This window comes from Hordeum vulgare, chromosome 5H, assembly GCF_904849725.1.
Source record: "Hordeum vulgare subsp. vulgare chromosome 5H, MorexV3_pseudomolecules_assembly, whole genome shotgun sequence".
NCBI lineage: Eukaryota > Viridiplantae > Streptophyta > Magnoliopsida > Poales > Poaceae > Hordeum > Hordeum vulgare.
This window is the reverse complement of record NC_058522.1, coordinates 484,435,278-484,451,825: the sequence shown is the minus strand read 5'-3', so window position 1 is coordinate 484,451,825 and position 16,548 is coordinate 484,435,278. Positions and strand designations below refer to the sequence as shown.

Here is a 16,548-nt window from a genome sequence, read left to right as displayed (position 1 = left end):
CGCACCACCAGCTGGTGCGCCATTAGTAACCAGGGTTACTAATGGCGCATCTGTTGGTGGTGCGCCACTACTATAATTTTTTTGGCAAAACTACTAATGACGCACCAGAGCTGGTGCGCCATTAGTAACCAGGGTTACTAATGGCGCATCTGTTGGTGGTGCGCCACTACTATAATTTTTTTTTTGCAAAACTACTAATGGCACACCACCATCAGGTGTGCCATTAGTAACCCTCGTTAGTAATGGCGCACCACAGCTGGTGCGCCATTAGTAGTTTTGCAAAAAAAAATTCTCCCTGCCACCCACGACCCCAAACCTAGCAAGCCTTCTCTCGTCCTCATCCTCACTCCCCCCGTCCCGAACCACCACCGCCGCTAGGGTCTCCAAGCTCCTCTCCTCCTCCTCCTCGGCCAACTCCTCAGCACGCAGGGTCTCCTCCTCGCCCGACCTCGCCGACGACCACCAGCCGGACGCGCAGCAGCAGCAGCAGGACGATGATCCGGTCGCGCAGGTCGACCAGTTCCTCTCGTCATCATCTTCTCCTCTGCTCCTCCATCGGTCGGTCGGCCAGGGAGATGGACGGCGACTACGTCTCCGGCCTGCTCGCGGGCACCACGGGGCTCGACTTCGGCATGCCGGGCCTCAACGCCGGCTTCTTTGAGACGCTCTGCGGCGCCGGTGGCGCCGGCGCCGCCAGGCTCGCCGCCATGTACGGGGACCGGGCGGCCGGGATGCACGGCTTCGGAAACGGCGGCCAGTTCGGGCCCGCGGAGGGGGGCGGCGGGGAGCTCGCCGCCGCGTCCCGGGAGGGCTCCTCCGTCTCTGACCCGGCGTGGGCGTACAGCGCGAATGCCAAGAAGCGGAAGGCGCCCGCCGCGGGCGCCGCCAAGGGCAAGGAGGCCGCGGCCACCTTCGCCAAGGTGTGCTCCGTTTCCATGGACTTTTTTTTTCTTTCGGTTGTTGAGAAAATTCTAACTTGCATTAGCTTGCTGATTGGTTAAGGTTCTACCTGAAGGTGACGCCGGAATTTGGTTTGCAGATGGGGGAGGCGACGGGGCCGGACTCGAAGAAATGCAAAATTGAGGATGAGACGGTGAGGCCCAAGGTGGAGGAGGAGGCAGCCACGGCCAGCGACAGGTCGGCCGGCGGGGAGAGGGGTCGGAAGCAGGCCAAGGGCAAGGGCTCCAAGTCCAAGCAGCCGGCGGCGGACGAGCCGCCCAGGGACTACGTCCACGTCCGGGCCAGGAGAGGCCAGGCCACCGACAGCCATAGCCTTGCTGAGAGGGTAATACTTCTACTGAAATTTTACTCTCAAGCGTCTCTTTTAGCTATCTGAATGAAAAGTTGTCAGTACAATTTTTTACTCGCTATCCTCAATTGTGGGTTCATACAACAGGTTAGAAGAGAAAAGATCACCCTCAAGATGAAGATGCTCCAGGACCTACAAGTGTACTCGTTGAGTCCAGCGCTCGTTGCTTTGCTATTTCTGCTGATTGAAAAGCGTGTATTGGCATTTTTTTGTTTCAGTGTCATTTCGTTGCAGGCTCTGCGTGATAAGAAATTGAAAGGGCAGCTCGCTGGAAAAGAGAAGCTAATCGGAATATCTGCCAAAGCTGCTGCACGGGCTGAAAAGGTGCGGTAGTGTGGATCTGGTGTAGAATGTCTCTGAATTTGTTGCGGCAAACACATATAAATAGCTGAATAACAGTGAGCATGATACGATGGAATCTGGTATTCTGTACTGTTGAATTACTACAATATGGTATTCTATCATATAGCTCATCTTTAGTTTCCCAATGGTCTTTAGCTGTTCACTGGCATAATGTGGATCTGTTTGGATGAAGTAATGGACTTATATTTATAGGATTTACCCCACATGTTTAGTGTGACATGGGTTTATCTGGTGTTCTTCCCAAAGAGGTGCCAGTCAATGAAAGATTGCTTGGTATTTTTCGTATGTATCTACTTGTAGGAAGTAAAATTACTGTATTGGTGATACACTTTTTGGAGTTCCTTTAGGTTATTTCATACTACCTCATGAGTAACGATCGACATATCTACTCCCTCCATCCGTAATTAATTGTCGCACAAATGAATAAAAAGGATGCATCTAGAACTAAAATACATCTAGATACATCCATTCTTATGACAAGTATTTCCGGACGGAGGGAGTATTATTTTTGTGCCTCTTTGATGGACTATTGCATAAACTTATGGTGCTTATTGGCAGCAATATACCACTGGACCCTTTGAAATTTCCTGTTGTATCTTTTTTTACCTTATGCTTCCTCATCTTCGTACTTAACATATTTCGAATTTGACTTTTGCAAACATGGGAGACTTTCAATTTTATTGATTTGTTGCTAACTCAATTTGTAGTGGTTTTTACCTATTGAGGGGGGCTACTTGGAGCCTGAAGGTTTGGAAAAGACATAGATATACACATCAAGAGCTTGGTAGTAGTGTTGACATTTTGAATTCAAGAAAACCATTTGATATGATCTTACCTGGTAAATATGTAATTGTTTTGTGTTCTCTGAAGCTGTGCGACAATTGTTACATGATCCAGTACCAATAAAAACTACATACAATACAGATGTTGATGTGAAACACCATTGATGATACTTATGTTCTTGTGTGGTACAGTTAGCTGATTGGCATTTCCAAATTCAAGTATTTTATTTCCTGATACTTATTTGGTTTGTCTTTGTAAGACTTATACTCTTCTTATTGTGTACATAGAGTTATTGACACTATTAGAATTTTGTCATTAAACAGTTTTACTTATTTGAATGATGATAGGCGAGTGTTTTTCTGTGCTTGTATGTTCTGACAGATATATATCTTATATCTATATTGCCCCATTGATGAATGCTGAGTATCAACTTCCCTTATAATTTATGAAAATCGTAAGGGAGCTAATTAGCTTTTTTATGCAGAACTTGGTCCTTATACTCTAGAATACACCTCAAATGGTCGCTACATGATAGTAGGTGGGCGAAATGGTCATATTGGTATGATGGATATGTTGAGTATGGATCTCATCAAAGAGTTTCAGGTCAGCTCACAGTATTTTAGTAGTTTTCCCAGCATGTTGGATGTTTGCAACACATTCACCATTTGAAGTTTAGTGCTTTTCTAAAAAATTAAGCTCGCAAGATTCGTCTAGTATGATCATAAGTGCTTAGTCAAAATGCAGTTGTAATAAAAGTGTGTGCCTTCCATGCAACCAAAAAACTAAAAGTTGATGGAAGGTGTGGATGTTGGGGGCAGGGAACTAGATCTAGTTGATTTTTGCCATCTCATTTGGTTTGATTGGTAGCGGCAAAATTCAGATCAAATAGGCAGAGTTCAGTTTACTTTTGTCCTAAGAAACTGAAAAGTCCTCACAAAGTTTTCCATTGCCTCCCTGTCGGGATTTTTATGCATATTTACTGCAATGGTGTCCAAGGTTAAAAAAGGGACAGTGCGCTAGGCGGGAGATGGGCCTAGGCGGGCACCTGGAACCTAGCATTAAGTATGCAACTGGACACCTGAGCCCAGCACATTGCATATGAGGGCTAGAATTGCAGAGAGCGGAGTGAGGGAGAAGTGAAGCAGGATTTACGATTCAGATCATTGCAGCAGGAGCGTGAAGTTTCATAGTCGCCACAGCAGCGAGCCTCCATGTCGTGGCTGTAGGGGGAGTATGGTGTCCGGGAAGATGATGTTCGCATGTCATGTATATGGATATTTCTGGCTCGAGTGGAACCAGCTTTACCAAGCCATCTAGGCATCCATCTAAAACATTCATGTGTCCCTAACATCCACATATCTGCTATTTATGGGCTGCCCCCATGCATGTCCTTCGTCTGCTTCACGAGGGTGCCTTCGCTTCGTAATTCTCCTCGCACCGCAGCCACTCCTCTTCTAGCTGAAGAGTTGCCGCTCCTCATGTCGCCGTCGCCTCTTTAATCATATTCTCATTTTCATTACAAGGACATACGTATCCTTTTTTGACTGAATTTTTATGACAAGTTTCCTCACTGTTGAATGGCCATTTCAGGTATATGCAAAGATTTGATCCTGGATTTGGTTTTAATGGAGGCGCGTACACCATTCAACCTTTGTATGCTCCTGCTGTTACCTACAACACTGAATTTCCCCAGCTTGGGTCGCCACAAATATCTCATGTTCCTGTTGAACAGCAGCAGCCTCATCCAATGGCTCAGCACATGCCTGGGCCCTGGTCGCCGGCTCAATCACCTAATGCAGTTGGCTACAGGCCTCCAGATGGTGTTATGCCACCCTACAGTCCTGGTCAAGCTGGTGCTCCTGTCAGGTCGTCTGTTTTCATGCATGCTTCCCAGCAATATGCTATGCCTTCACGCCCAGGAGTCACGTTTGTACATCCACAGGATTCTATGCGACCATTTGCACAGGTCCGTGTTTTCTCCTATCAGTCGTGTACTGAGCTGATTTCCTGGAGTAATCTTTTGATAGAGGTGGTTTGTACAAATTAATACTACCACACCGATGTTCTGTACGTTCCATTGGTTCCTACTAAACATGATATATTATTTTTATACTATTCCTGCCTATGACTGTTTACTTCTTTTTATATTTTTTGGCATACAATTCTCTTCAAGTAAGCCAACTTTTGTTTTTGCTCCCAATGTTCAGTGATAGATATTTTTTTAACCATTTTCGTTTTATGTTTGGAGATGTAAAAATGTTAGCTAGCTGGTATACACTATGCGGTCGTATCTATGAGGGTGGAAAGTGGGAAATGTGTGCATGAAACTTCTTATAAATTTGGGTCATAATACACCATGTCACCTATAAACATTGATAAAATCGAACACATCTTACTGTCTTGTCAGTTGCCACGTACGATTTGATGTCCAATACATAAAGTAGTAGTGGCCTAAGGGGGATCAGTAATTATCCAATACATAAAGTAGTAGTGGCCTAAGGGGGATCAGTAATTATGCTTTTCTCTTTATGAAAGCTCTTTGGATGATTTCTTTATTGTAGAGGTTCTCCCAAAATATGCATTTGTCTCACAATGTTAGTTTTTCTTTCAAAGTGATTTCATCGTGCCGTACGCTAATTTCAACTAGCACAAATTCTTGCCGGAGCATAATTTGTTCCTCACCTTTCCGCAACAGGTGGAAGAAGACGAGGACAGGGGTAGCAGGCAAAGGACGCGAATGTGATTCTCCAGGCACGGCTTCAGTAACATGCTTGGTGTCGATGATGTTGTACTTTAGATAATTTTGCCTGTCTTTCTCATGATGACCGCAGCTCTCTTCTATGTGATGGTAGTTTAGATGATCGATATCGACTTGTAATGTGAAGACAAACTCGCTACTCGCGGTCTCGAGACTTGTAATGTTCTAACTTTGTTCGGTATTTTAAATTCGGAGACTAATATGATGAATTGTATTCGGAGACTAATCTTCTATTGTATTCGATAAATCTGTTGTTTATATGTTGTGCTCTCTATATTCTGTGCAATAATGTTTTGTAATCTGTGCAAATATCAGAAAAATAAAATAAATACCTAATATTCATACTAGTGGCGCACCACTCAGCACCTTAGTGGCGCACTACAAAAGCACACTAGTGGCGCATCGTCAACTAGTGCGCCATTAGTAAGCTAGAGCACATGGGTAAATATGGCCCTGGGAGGCATACTAATGGTGCACCATGAGTTATACTAATGGAGCACTTCCCTGGTGCACCATTAGTATATCAGATACTAATGGCGCACCATGAGCTATACTAATGGCGCACTTCTTGGTGCGCCATTAGTATACCAGATACTAATGGCGCACCACAAGCTATACTAATGGCGCACTGCCTGGTGCACCATTAGTATACCAGATACTAATGACGCACCTGTGGTGCGCCATTAGTAAAAAATCTAATGGCGTGATGCTACTGGCGCACCTGTAGTGCGCCATTAGTAGCCAAAATAGGTGCGCCACTAGCAGGCCTTTTCCTAGTAGTGATATATTAGTGGGAATCTTTATCATATAACTTGGCTTGTATATTCCAATGATGGGCTTCCTCAAATTGCCCTAGGTCTTCGTGAGCAAGCAAGTTGGATGCACACCCACTAGTTCTCCTTTTGAGCTTTCACATACTTACAGCTCTAGTGCATCCTTTGTATGGCAATCCCTACTCATTCACATTGATATCTATTAATGGGCATCTCCATAGCCTTTTAATACACCGAGTCAATGTGACTATCTCCTCCTTTTTTGTCTCACAACCACCACCACACTCTATTCCACCTATAGTGATATATCCATGGCTCACGCTCATGTATTGCATGATAGTTGTAAAAGGTTTGAGAAAGTAAGAGTGCGAAAACAATTACTTGGCCAATACCGGGGTTGTGCATGATTTAAATTAGTTGTGTGAGGATGATGGAGCATAGCAAGACTATATGATTTTGTAGGGATAACTTTCTTTGGCCTTGTTATTTCGAAAGTTCATGATTACCTTGCTAGTTTGCTTGAAGTATTATTATTTTCATATCAATAGCAAACTATTGTTTTGAATCTTACGGATCTGAACATTCATGTCACATGAAAGAAGTTACAAAGGACAACTATGCTAGGTAGCATTTCACATCAAAAACTCAGTCTTTATCACTTCCCTACTCGAGGACGAGTACGAGTTAAGCTTGGGGATGCTTGATACGTCTCCAAAGTATCTATAATTTTTTATGGTTCCATGCTATTATCTTGTCAAACTTTGGATGTTTTGTATGCCTTTTTTATATTTTTTGGGACTAACTTATTAACTCAGTGCCAAGTGCCAGTTCCTGTTTTTTCCGTGTTTTTGACCCTTTTCCGAGGAGGATTTTAAACGGTGTCCAAACGGAATAAAACTTCCGAAAAGATTTTTTTCCGGAACAAAAGAATCGCGTCAGACTTGAGAACCAAGGCAGGGGCCAGCAGGGGACCCCACAAGCCCCCTAGGCACGACCAGGGGGGCGCTCCTAGCAGGCTTGCGGGCCTTGTGTGGCACGTCTGCCCTACCTCTTCCGCCTATAAATGCAGAAAAAATCCAAAACTGCCAGGAGATCAACAAAAATACTTTTCGCCGCCACAAGCTTCTGTCTCCACAAGATCCTATATGGGGCACGTTCTGGTGCCCTGCCGGAGGGGGATTCGGATACAGAGGGCTTCTTCATCAACACCATGACCTCTCCGATGATGTGTGAGTAGTTCACCATAGACCTTCGGGTCCATAGCTAGTAGCTAGATGGCTTCTTCTCTCTCTTGGATCTTCAATACAAAGTTCTCCATGATCTTCATGGAGATCTATCCGATGTTATCTTCTTTTGCGGTGTGTTTGTCGAGCTCCGATGAATTGTGGATTTATGATAAGATTATCTATGAATCTTATTTGAGTTTCTTCTGATCTCTCTTATGCATGATTTCATATCCTTGTAATTCTCTTCGAGTTGTGGGTTTTGTTTGGCCAACTTGATATATTATTCTTGTAATGGGAGAAGTGCTTGGTTTTGGGTTCATACTGTGCGGTGACCTCACCCAGATACAGAAGGGGTAGCGAGGCACGCATCGTGTTGTTGCCATCAAGGGTAAAAAGATGGGGTCTTCATCATTGGTTTGAGTTTATCCCTCTGCATCATGTCATCTTGCTTAAAGCGTTACTCTATTCGTCATGAACTCAATACACTAGATGCATGCTGGATAGCGATCGATCTGTGGAGTAATAGTAGTAGATGCATAAAGTATCGGTCTACTTGTTTCGGACGTGATGCCTATATGCATGATCATTGCCTTAGATATCGTCATGACTTTGCGCGGTTCTATCAATTGCTCGAGAGTAATTTGTTCACCCACCGTATTATTTGCTATTTTGAGAGAAGCCTCTAGTGAACACTATGGCCCTCGGGTCTACTTCACACCATATTTTCAGCCTTACAATTTTACTTCGTTGCACTTTCCGCCTTAAGATCTCACTTTCCAATCAATCTTGAAGGGATTGACAACCCCTTTATAGCGTTGGGTGCAAGCTCTTTTGTGTTTGCGCACGTACTCTCGACTTGACGCGATTCTCCTACTGGATTGATACCTTGGTTCTCAAATTGAGGGAAATACTTACTGCTACTGTGCTGCATCGCCCTTTCCTCTTCAAGGGAAAAACCAATGCAAGCTCAAGAGATGACAGAAGGATTTCTGTCGCCGTAGCAGGGCGTCACACCCCTCCCGATGGTTCCCGGCACCCCTCCCGGCACTCGTGGTACACTACTGATGAGCCCGAAACTTTTTCGATGACCAAAACAGGACTTCCTATATATCAATTTTACCTCCGGACCATTCCGAAGCTCCTCGTGATGTCCTGGATCTCATCTGGGACTCCGAACAACTATCGTTTACCAACACCTATAACTCAACTATACCGAAACGTCACCGAACCTTAAGTGTGCAGACCCTGCGGGTTCGAGAACTATGTAGACATGACCCGAGACACTCCTTGGTCAATATCCAATAGCAGGACCTGTATGCCCATATTGGATCCTACATATTCTCTGAAGATCTTATCGGTTGAACCTCAGTATCAAGGATTCACATAATCCCGTATGTCATTCCCTTTATGATTCGGTATGTGATACGTCTCCGTCGTATCTACTTTTCCGAACTCTTTTGCCCTTGTTTTGGACTCTAGTTTGCATGATTTGAATGGAACTAACCCGGACTAACGTTGTTTTCAGCAGAATTGCCATGGTGTTGTTTTTGTGTAGAAATAAAAGTTCTCGGAATGTCCTGAAAATTTACGAAGAATTTTTCTGGAATTAATGAAAAATACCTGCGCAAAGATCCACCGGAGGGGGTGTATCAGTGGGCCACAAGCCCCTGGGCCGCGGCCACCCCCTAGGCCGCGCCGTGAGGGCTTGTGGGGCCCATGTGGCACCACCGCCCCCAAACTCAGCTCTATTTATTCGGTCTCGCCCGAAAAAAAAATCAGATAGAAGGATTCATCGCGTTTTACGATACGGAGGCGCCACCACCTCCTGTTCTTTATCTGGAGGGAAGATCAGGAGTCTGTTCCAGGCTCCGGAGAGGGGAAATCGTTGCCATCGTCATCGTCAACCTTTCTCCATCGACAATTCCATGATGCTCTTCACCGTTCGTGAGTAATCTCATCGTAGGCTTGCTGGACGGTGATGAGTTGGATGAGATCTATCATGTAATCGAGTTAGTTTTGACGAGGATTGATCCCTAGTATCCACTATGTTCTGAGATTGATGTTGCTACTACTTGGCTATGCTTAATGCTTGTCACTAGGGCCCGAGTGCCATGATTTCAGATCTGAACCTATTATGTTGTCGCCAATATATGTGTGTTTTAGATCCTATCTTGCAAGTTGTAGTCACCTACTATGTGTTATGACCCGGCAACCCCGGAGTGACAATATCCGGAACCACTCCCGGAGATGACCATAGTATGAGGAGTTCATGTATTCACCAAGTGTTAATGCGTTGGTCCGGTTCTTTATTAAAAGGAGAACCTTAATATCCCGTAGTTTCCATTAGGACCCCGCTGCCACGGGAGGGATGGACAATAGATGTCATGCAAGTTATTTGCCCTATGCACGTATGACTACCTACTGAATACATGCCTACATTAGATTGACGAACGGGAGCTAGTTACTTATCTCTCCGTGTTATAGATGTTACATGATGAATCACATCCGGCATACTCATCCATCACCGATACACTGTGTACGAGTCTTTTACTACTGGTCCTTGCTACGTTACTTTGCTGCTACTGGTGTCGCTACTATTGTTACTCTGTTGTCACTACTGCTGTTGCTACTACTGTCACTACTGTTGTTCCTTGCTAGTGCTGTCACTACTATTGTTACTTTGCTGTTACTTGTTGCAAGGCTTTTCTGGAGCCGTTGTCGGGGAAGGATAGTCCCCCGTCCACGTGTTATTTACTGGTGCCATTGATGCAACAGTTAGGAATAGTCTGTCGTCAACAGATCTGTTTCTGGCACCGTTGCTATCATACCACTTTGCTACTGATACTTTGCTTGCAGACACTAATCTTTCTGGTGTGGTTGAAATTTACAAACTCAGCTACTAATACTTGAGAATATTCTTTCGCTTCCCTTTGTGTCGAATCAATAAATCTGGGTTGAATAATCTACCCTCGAAAACTGTTGCGATCCCCTACACTTGTGGGTTATCAAGACTATTTTCTAGCGCCGTTGCCGGGGAGGCACAGTTATATTCTCTGAGTCACTTGGGATTGACGTCTTCTGGTCACTATGAGGAATCCGAAAGATCCAAGAACTAAAATCTTGCCTTCCACTACGAGGAGAGGTAAGGAACTGCCATCTAGCTCTGCACTTGATTCACCTTCAGTTATGAGTAAGTTTGCGACTTCGCCTCCTGCTAGAAATCTTGATATGTCGCTTGTGCTTGATGATGCTACTTCTGCTGCCCATGATGCTTATGATGATGCTATGCTTGATACTATGCCTGATGATGCTATGCTTGATACTATGCTTGATGATGCTATGCTTGATGCTGCTTTGCCACTAGGTGCATTCCGTGATGCACAAATTGCTAGAGTTGCTGCTAGATGTGATGATACTTCTGAAACTGCTGATACTATTGAAGTAGAACCTGCTACTATGCCTGAATTGTGTGTTATGCCTGAGCGCTATGTTATGGAGGGAGAGATAGGTGAGGATTTTCTTGCGTGTAAGGATAGCTATGATGTTGACAAATTACTGCTCAAGTGGAAAGAAAAATCTCTGGACGCTAGGATGAAATACGACCTGAAGTTTGCAACTTCGCCTATCTTTGTGACCGATGAGGATTATGAATTCTCTGTCGACCCTGAGTTAATCACTCTGGTCGAATCAGATCCTTTTCACGGTTGTGAGTCTGAAACAGTTGTAGCCCATCTTACCAAACTGCACGATATAGCCACCCTATTCACTAGTGAGGAAAAGATCCGCCACTACTATATCCTCAAGCTGTTTCCTTTCTCGCTAAAGGATGATGCTAAGACTTGGTTTACTTCTCTTGCTCCTGGTTGTGTGCGTAGCCCCCAGGATATGGTCTAGTACTTCTCAGAAAAATATTTTCCTGCCCATAAGAAGCAAGCTGCCTTGCAGGAAATATACAACTTTGCTCAAGCTGAAGAAGAGAGTCTCCCACAAGCTTGGGAGAGGCTCATCCAGCTACTGAATGCTTTGCCTGATCACCCTATTGAGAAGAATGAAATACTTGATATCTTCTATAATGGACTTACCGATGCTTCGAAAGACCACCTAGATAGTTGTGTCGGTTGTGTTTTTAGGGAACGAACTATAGAACAAGCTGAGATCCTATTGAATAACATCTTGTGCAATGAGAATGCTTGGACTATTCCCAAACCACCTCCTAAGCCAACTCCGAAGAAAAGAGGTATTCTATTCCTCAGTCCTGAAGATATGCAAGAAGCCAAGAAATCTATGCGAGAGAAAGGCATTAAATCTGAAGATGTCAAAAATCTACCACCTATCGAAGAGATCCATGGTCTCGATAACCCGATACAGGTAGTAGAAGTAAATTCTCTGCGTAGGTTTGATGAGAGTGATATTCCTTTTGATAAACCTGCTAGCTTATGCCTGGATGAATTTGATAACTTTGTTGCCAAACAACAGAGTTTCAATGATTACGTTAGCAGACAATTGGAACAAAATGCTCGTATGCTTAGTCATTTAAGTGCTTGTTTGGACAGAAATGTCAATGATCTTAAGCTTCTGAGTAAACATGCCTCTATGGTTACTACTCAAGTAGAACAAGTACTTAAAGCTCAGAATGACTTGCTCGATGAGTTGAATGACAATTCCATTAGAGTCGTCACTAGAGGCGGTAGAATGAATCAGGAACCTTTGTATCCTGAAGGTCATCCGAAGAGAATTGAACAAGATTCTCAAGGAGTTAGCACTGATGCACCTAGTCATCCTAGAAAGAAGAAGAAACATGATAGGAACCTGCACGCTAGCAACCCTGTTGCTGCTACCCCTGAGAGTCCAAACGATGTCTCTGTCTCTGATGCTGAAACACAATCTTGTGATGAACATGAGCCTAATGATAATATCAATAGTGATGTTCATGAAGATGCTCAACCTAGCAATGATAAGGATGTGGAGATTGAACATGTTGATCTTGATAACCCACAGCCTAAGAATAGAAGATACTATAAGAATGACTTCGCAGCTAGGAAGGATGGTAAAGAAAGGGAGCAATGGGTTCAGAAACCCATGCCCTTTCCTCCCAAACCATCCAAGAAAAAGGATGATGAGGATTTTGAGCGATTTGTTGAAATGATCAGACCTGTCTTTCTTCAAATGCGTTTGACAGATATGCTCAAGATGTCTCCGTATGCTAAGTACATGAAAGATATTGTGACTAATAAGAGGAGGATACCTGAGGTTGAGATTTCAACCATGCTTGCTAACTATACCTTCAAGGGTGGAACTCCTAAGAAACTAGGTGATCCTGGTGTGCCCACTATACCTTGCTCCATTAAAGGTAACTACGTTAGAACTGCTTATGCCACCTTGGAGCCGGTGTTAGTGTTATGCCTCTCTCTCTCTTTATCGTAGACTTGAACTGGATAAGTTGACACCCACTAAAATCTCTCTGCAAATGGCCGACAAATCAACTGCTTTCCCTATCGGCATTTGCGAGGATGTGCGTGCTGTGGTTGCCAATGTCACTATCTTAACAGACTTTGTTATCTTGGATATTCCTGAGGACGATGCCATGGCGGTCATCCTTGGAAGACCCTTTTTAAACACTGCAGGGGCTGTTATAGATTGCAACAAAGGCAATGTCACTTTCCATGTCAACGGTAATGAGCATACGGTGCACTTTCCGAACAAACAATATCGAGTACATTGCATCAATGCTATCGAAAAAACTTCATCGAATCTTATTGGGAGCTTTGAATGCCCTATTCCTCGTGTCAAGATGAAGTATGATTTGCTTGTTGGGGAGATACATATCCTCATTGAGGTGACCTAGTGACTATTCGAAAATTCTCCATTCTCTTTTGCGATTCGAAAAGGTTTGTCAAAGAGGCTTGATCAACCTCACTGACGGATTTCTTTCGATGATCATGAGATGGATGAATCGAGGAGTCACAAACCTCTGTTCCAAGCTTTCACTTTAGGTTGCTTAGAAGAAAATGATAGATTTAGTTTAGTTTTCCCTGTTTTCTGTTTTAGCGTCCGGTAGAAAAGTACCCCGAAAATAAAAGTTCTCCGAACGTCCTGAAAATCAAGTATGATTTTTTGGAATTTTTGAAAAATTCTGAGACAAAGAGCTTGTCTGGGGGCTGCACCAGTGGGCCACAAGCCGTTGGGGCGCGGGCACCACCCTGACCGTGCCACCCAGGCTTGTGGGGGCCACGTGCACCCCTCCACTCATTCTTTCTCTCATCTGGTTCTCCTACCTCCAGAAAAAATCGTTTCACAGCTCAAACCATTGTTCTTGCTCCTCTTGCTGGGATTTTCGATCTCTTTGCTCAAATCACCATTCTCTGAACTGTTTCGGGGAAATTACTCCTTGGTAAGTGACTCCTCCATTGGTCCAATTAGTTTTTGCTCTAGTGCCTTATACTCCGCGTATTTTTGCTGCCTTGGTGACCATGTTCTTGAGCTTTGCATGCTAATTCTATCTGGTCCCAAGTAGTTTTGATGCGTAATATGGCCTCTAGGCACTTGTGGGAGTAGTTGCTACGAGTTTTGTTGAACCTTGTTCACTTTTCCTTAGAATCACTGAAATTTTCAGAAATTTTCAGAGATAGAAAAGGGAAAAGATGAGGAGGTTCTTAAGAGGCTCTTCAAGCCGTGACCCCAAGGATGATGAAAGTGAGAAGAAGCCCAAGTATCTCGTCCCTCGAGTCGCAGAAGTTCGAGCATGCGAGTGGCCAAGCGACGTGTTCTTACGCGTCGCTGGAATTTATGAGGAATTTTATCACTTGGTGGAAAACACAGGCCTTACGGCCTTCGTTGAAGATAAGTGTCGCAATACCTCCTCCTCACTAATATCTTCGTACAAAGCTTTAACTTCTATCCGAGGAAGAATCCTCCTATGGTTGAGTTTAAACTTTATGATATCCCCCAGCGCATGTCACTTCGGGATTTTTGCAATGTTTGCAAATTACCTTACGTTGGGGATATTCATGAACCTCGTCCACGGGACCTGGAAGCTTTCATCGATACTATTGTTGTAGGAGAGGACAGAAGAGTGTCTTGCGCTAGAGCTACTAGCATTCATTTTCCCGTGCTTCAGTACTTCTCATTATTTGTGGGAAAATGTTTGATTGGTCGTGGGAAAGCTGGGTCACTTAGTTCCCCAGATCTTGCGGTCTTGCGCGAAGCCCTTTATAACGATAAAACTTATAGCTTGGGCGCTATAGTAGCTCAACAGTTCAACCTAAACCGTTCTAAAGGTGTTGTCTATGGAGGTATCTATGCTACTCGTCTTGCCAGACAATTTGAGATACCCATTAGACTCGAGGAGGAAGAAGAGGTTCTTCTTCCCGAGAGATATCTAGATTACGATAGCATGGTTTGCCATGACTTTCTAGATAGAGATATAAATAGAAGGATGATTTATAACCTGGTATTTAGTCAGGGTACTCGTGAGACTATTAATTTTCCTGCTCCTTCTTTGTTCAATCTTCATGCAGGCAGGTACATTATTATGCCCTCGGACATCTATGCATATTGGGGCTTGGCCCAACCACGGGTGCCCGTGCCCAAGCCACCAGTCGAGTACCATACGCCGGTTTATCAGTGGGAGCCAGAGGAGTTCACACAGCAGTGGCATCCTCAGTCCACTCCGGAGTACCCCGGAGCTGGTTATCTCCCTCCTTGGGAGTAGACCAACTAAGGCCAAAAGCCTAAGCTTGGGGGAGAATGTGTTCTCACTGACTTTACATTCTTTCTTATGCTTTCACTTTGTTAGCCGGTGTTCACACTTTGCCACTGTATCATCCATGCTAGTTTATTTTCTTTTTCTCGTTTTCGTTTAGTGTGCCTGTCTAGTTTGAAAGAAAAACCAAAAATATTTTATTTTTCTTCTTTTGCTTGTTGGGAGCTTTCCCGTGTAAATAGTTCTCTTTTTCTTTGGGTCAAGGTAGAAGATATTGGTTACAATGTTTAGTGGCTCTTGCATGCATACATGTTTAGCTTTCAAAGAGCCATATTACTTTGTCTTCTCCTTTGTGTCTGCCTGTAGATTCCAGCGTAGTCCAATGCACGAGCACGCTTATTATTGTTCACAACATTCGCTCGTGCAAGTGAAAGGCAATAATGACGATATATGATGAAGTGAGTGAGCCTGGAAAAGCTTGTATGAACTCGATCTATTTTGTTTTTGTAAATATGACTAGCTCATCATGCATGATTCAGCTTTGTTGTGAGAGAAACATGTTTGTAATGACAACTTAGAGATCATAGTTGCTTATGCGATGCTTACTTAGCTAGGAGCTTATAATGGTTTGTCTTGGATGCCCACATGAATGTTGAGATGACTGTGTTTTAGTATGATAGGATGGTATCCTCCTTTGAATGATTCAAGTGGCTTGACTTGGCGCATGTTCACGCATGTAGTTGAAACAAAATCAACATAGCCTCTATGATGTTCATGTTCATGGTGATTTATGTCCTACTCATATTTGCACTCAATGTTAGTTAATCTCAATGCATTTTGATGACTGTTGTCGCTCTCTAGTTGGTCGCTTCCCAGTCTTTTGCTAGCCTTCACTTGTACTAAGCGGGAATACTGCTTGTGCATCCACTTCCATAAACCCAAAGTTGTTCCATATGAGTCCACCATACCTACCTATGTGCGGTATCTACCTGCCGTTCCAAGTAAATTTGCATGTGTCACTCTCTAAATCTTCAAGAAATAATCTGTTTTGCATGCCCGAGCCGCTCATGTGGTGACAGGGGGCTATTGGTATCTTCCATGCTAGGCGTGTTATCCTCGATATATTTTTATTCACTATCATTCACGAGAAAGGGGCCGGTTATTGGAATTTCCAGTTCCATGCTCAAATCGAAAAGATAATTACAAACAAAACTCCCCCAGGATTGATGTTGGTATGGACGGTACCCGAGGATTCGGCTAGCCGTGGAGTGTGATTGATTGGTGGTGGGGGAGTCAAAACTTTACTTTTCTGTTTGGGAACCGCCTATAGCATGTGTAGCGTGGAAGATGTTGAGAACTCTTAGTCATTGCGTTGACAATGAAAGCATGCCAACCAAAATTATTATCTCTGTTTTCAAAGCTTGAGCTCTGGCACCTCTGCAAATCAATGCTTCCCTCTATGAAGGGCATGTCTATTTATGTTCCTGTTGAGTCATCCTCCTCTTACAAAAGCACCAATTAGAGAGCACCTTTGTCATTTTTATGCTTTGCTTTTAGCTGTGTTGAGTATGACTATGGCTGGATCTTCATTGCCTTGAATTACAATGTTTAGTCAGCCCTTGGTCTTTGAAGGT

The 16,548-nt window shown here is 43.9% G+C and overlaps 1 protein-coding gene and 1 long non-coding RNA gene across 2 annotated transcripts; both read left to right on the top strand.

The window, feature by feature from the left end:
• The first annotated feature begins 505 nt into the window (after positions 1-505).
• On the top strand, positions 506-1,619 carry LOC123399085 (transcription factor BHLH089-like). The gene is made up of 4 exons (XM_045093504.1): positions 506-920; positions 1,040-1,285; positions 1,397-1,449; positions 1,544-1,619. Exons 1-4 carry the CDS (start codon positions 576-578, stop codon positions 1,563-1,565), a joined length of 666 nt encoding a protein of 221 aa, XP_044949439.1. The 5' UTR covers positions 506-575; the 3' UTR covers positions 1,566-1,619.
• An 814-nt stretch (positions 1,620-2,433) lies between these two features.
• LOC123395961 lies at positions 2,434-4,140 on the top strand. Its single transcript, XR_006609867.1, has 3 exons — positions 2,434-2,510; positions 2,940-3,058; positions 4,046-4,140. It is a non-coding gene; the product is annotated as an uncharacterized LOC123395961 (long non-coding RNA).
• Positions 4,141-16,548: the final 12,408 nt, after the last annotated feature.

What these genes read in the sequence shown, in the direction of transcription:
- LOC123399085 (XM_045093504.1), top strand. Translation starts at nt 576, where the DNA reads ATGGACGGCGACTACGTCTCCGGCCTGCTCGCGGGCACCACGGGGCTC. An exon ending in CCGCGGCCACCTTCGCCAAG is followed by an intron (nt 921 to 1,039) that starts GTGTGCTCCGTT and finishes TTTGGTTTGCAG; the next exon opens with ATGGGGGAGGCGACGGGGCC. An exon ending in GCCATAGCCTTGCTGAGAGG is followed by an intron (nt 1,286 to 1,396) that starts GTAATACTTCTA and finishes TTCATACAACAG; the next exon opens with GTTAGAAGAGAAAAGATCAC.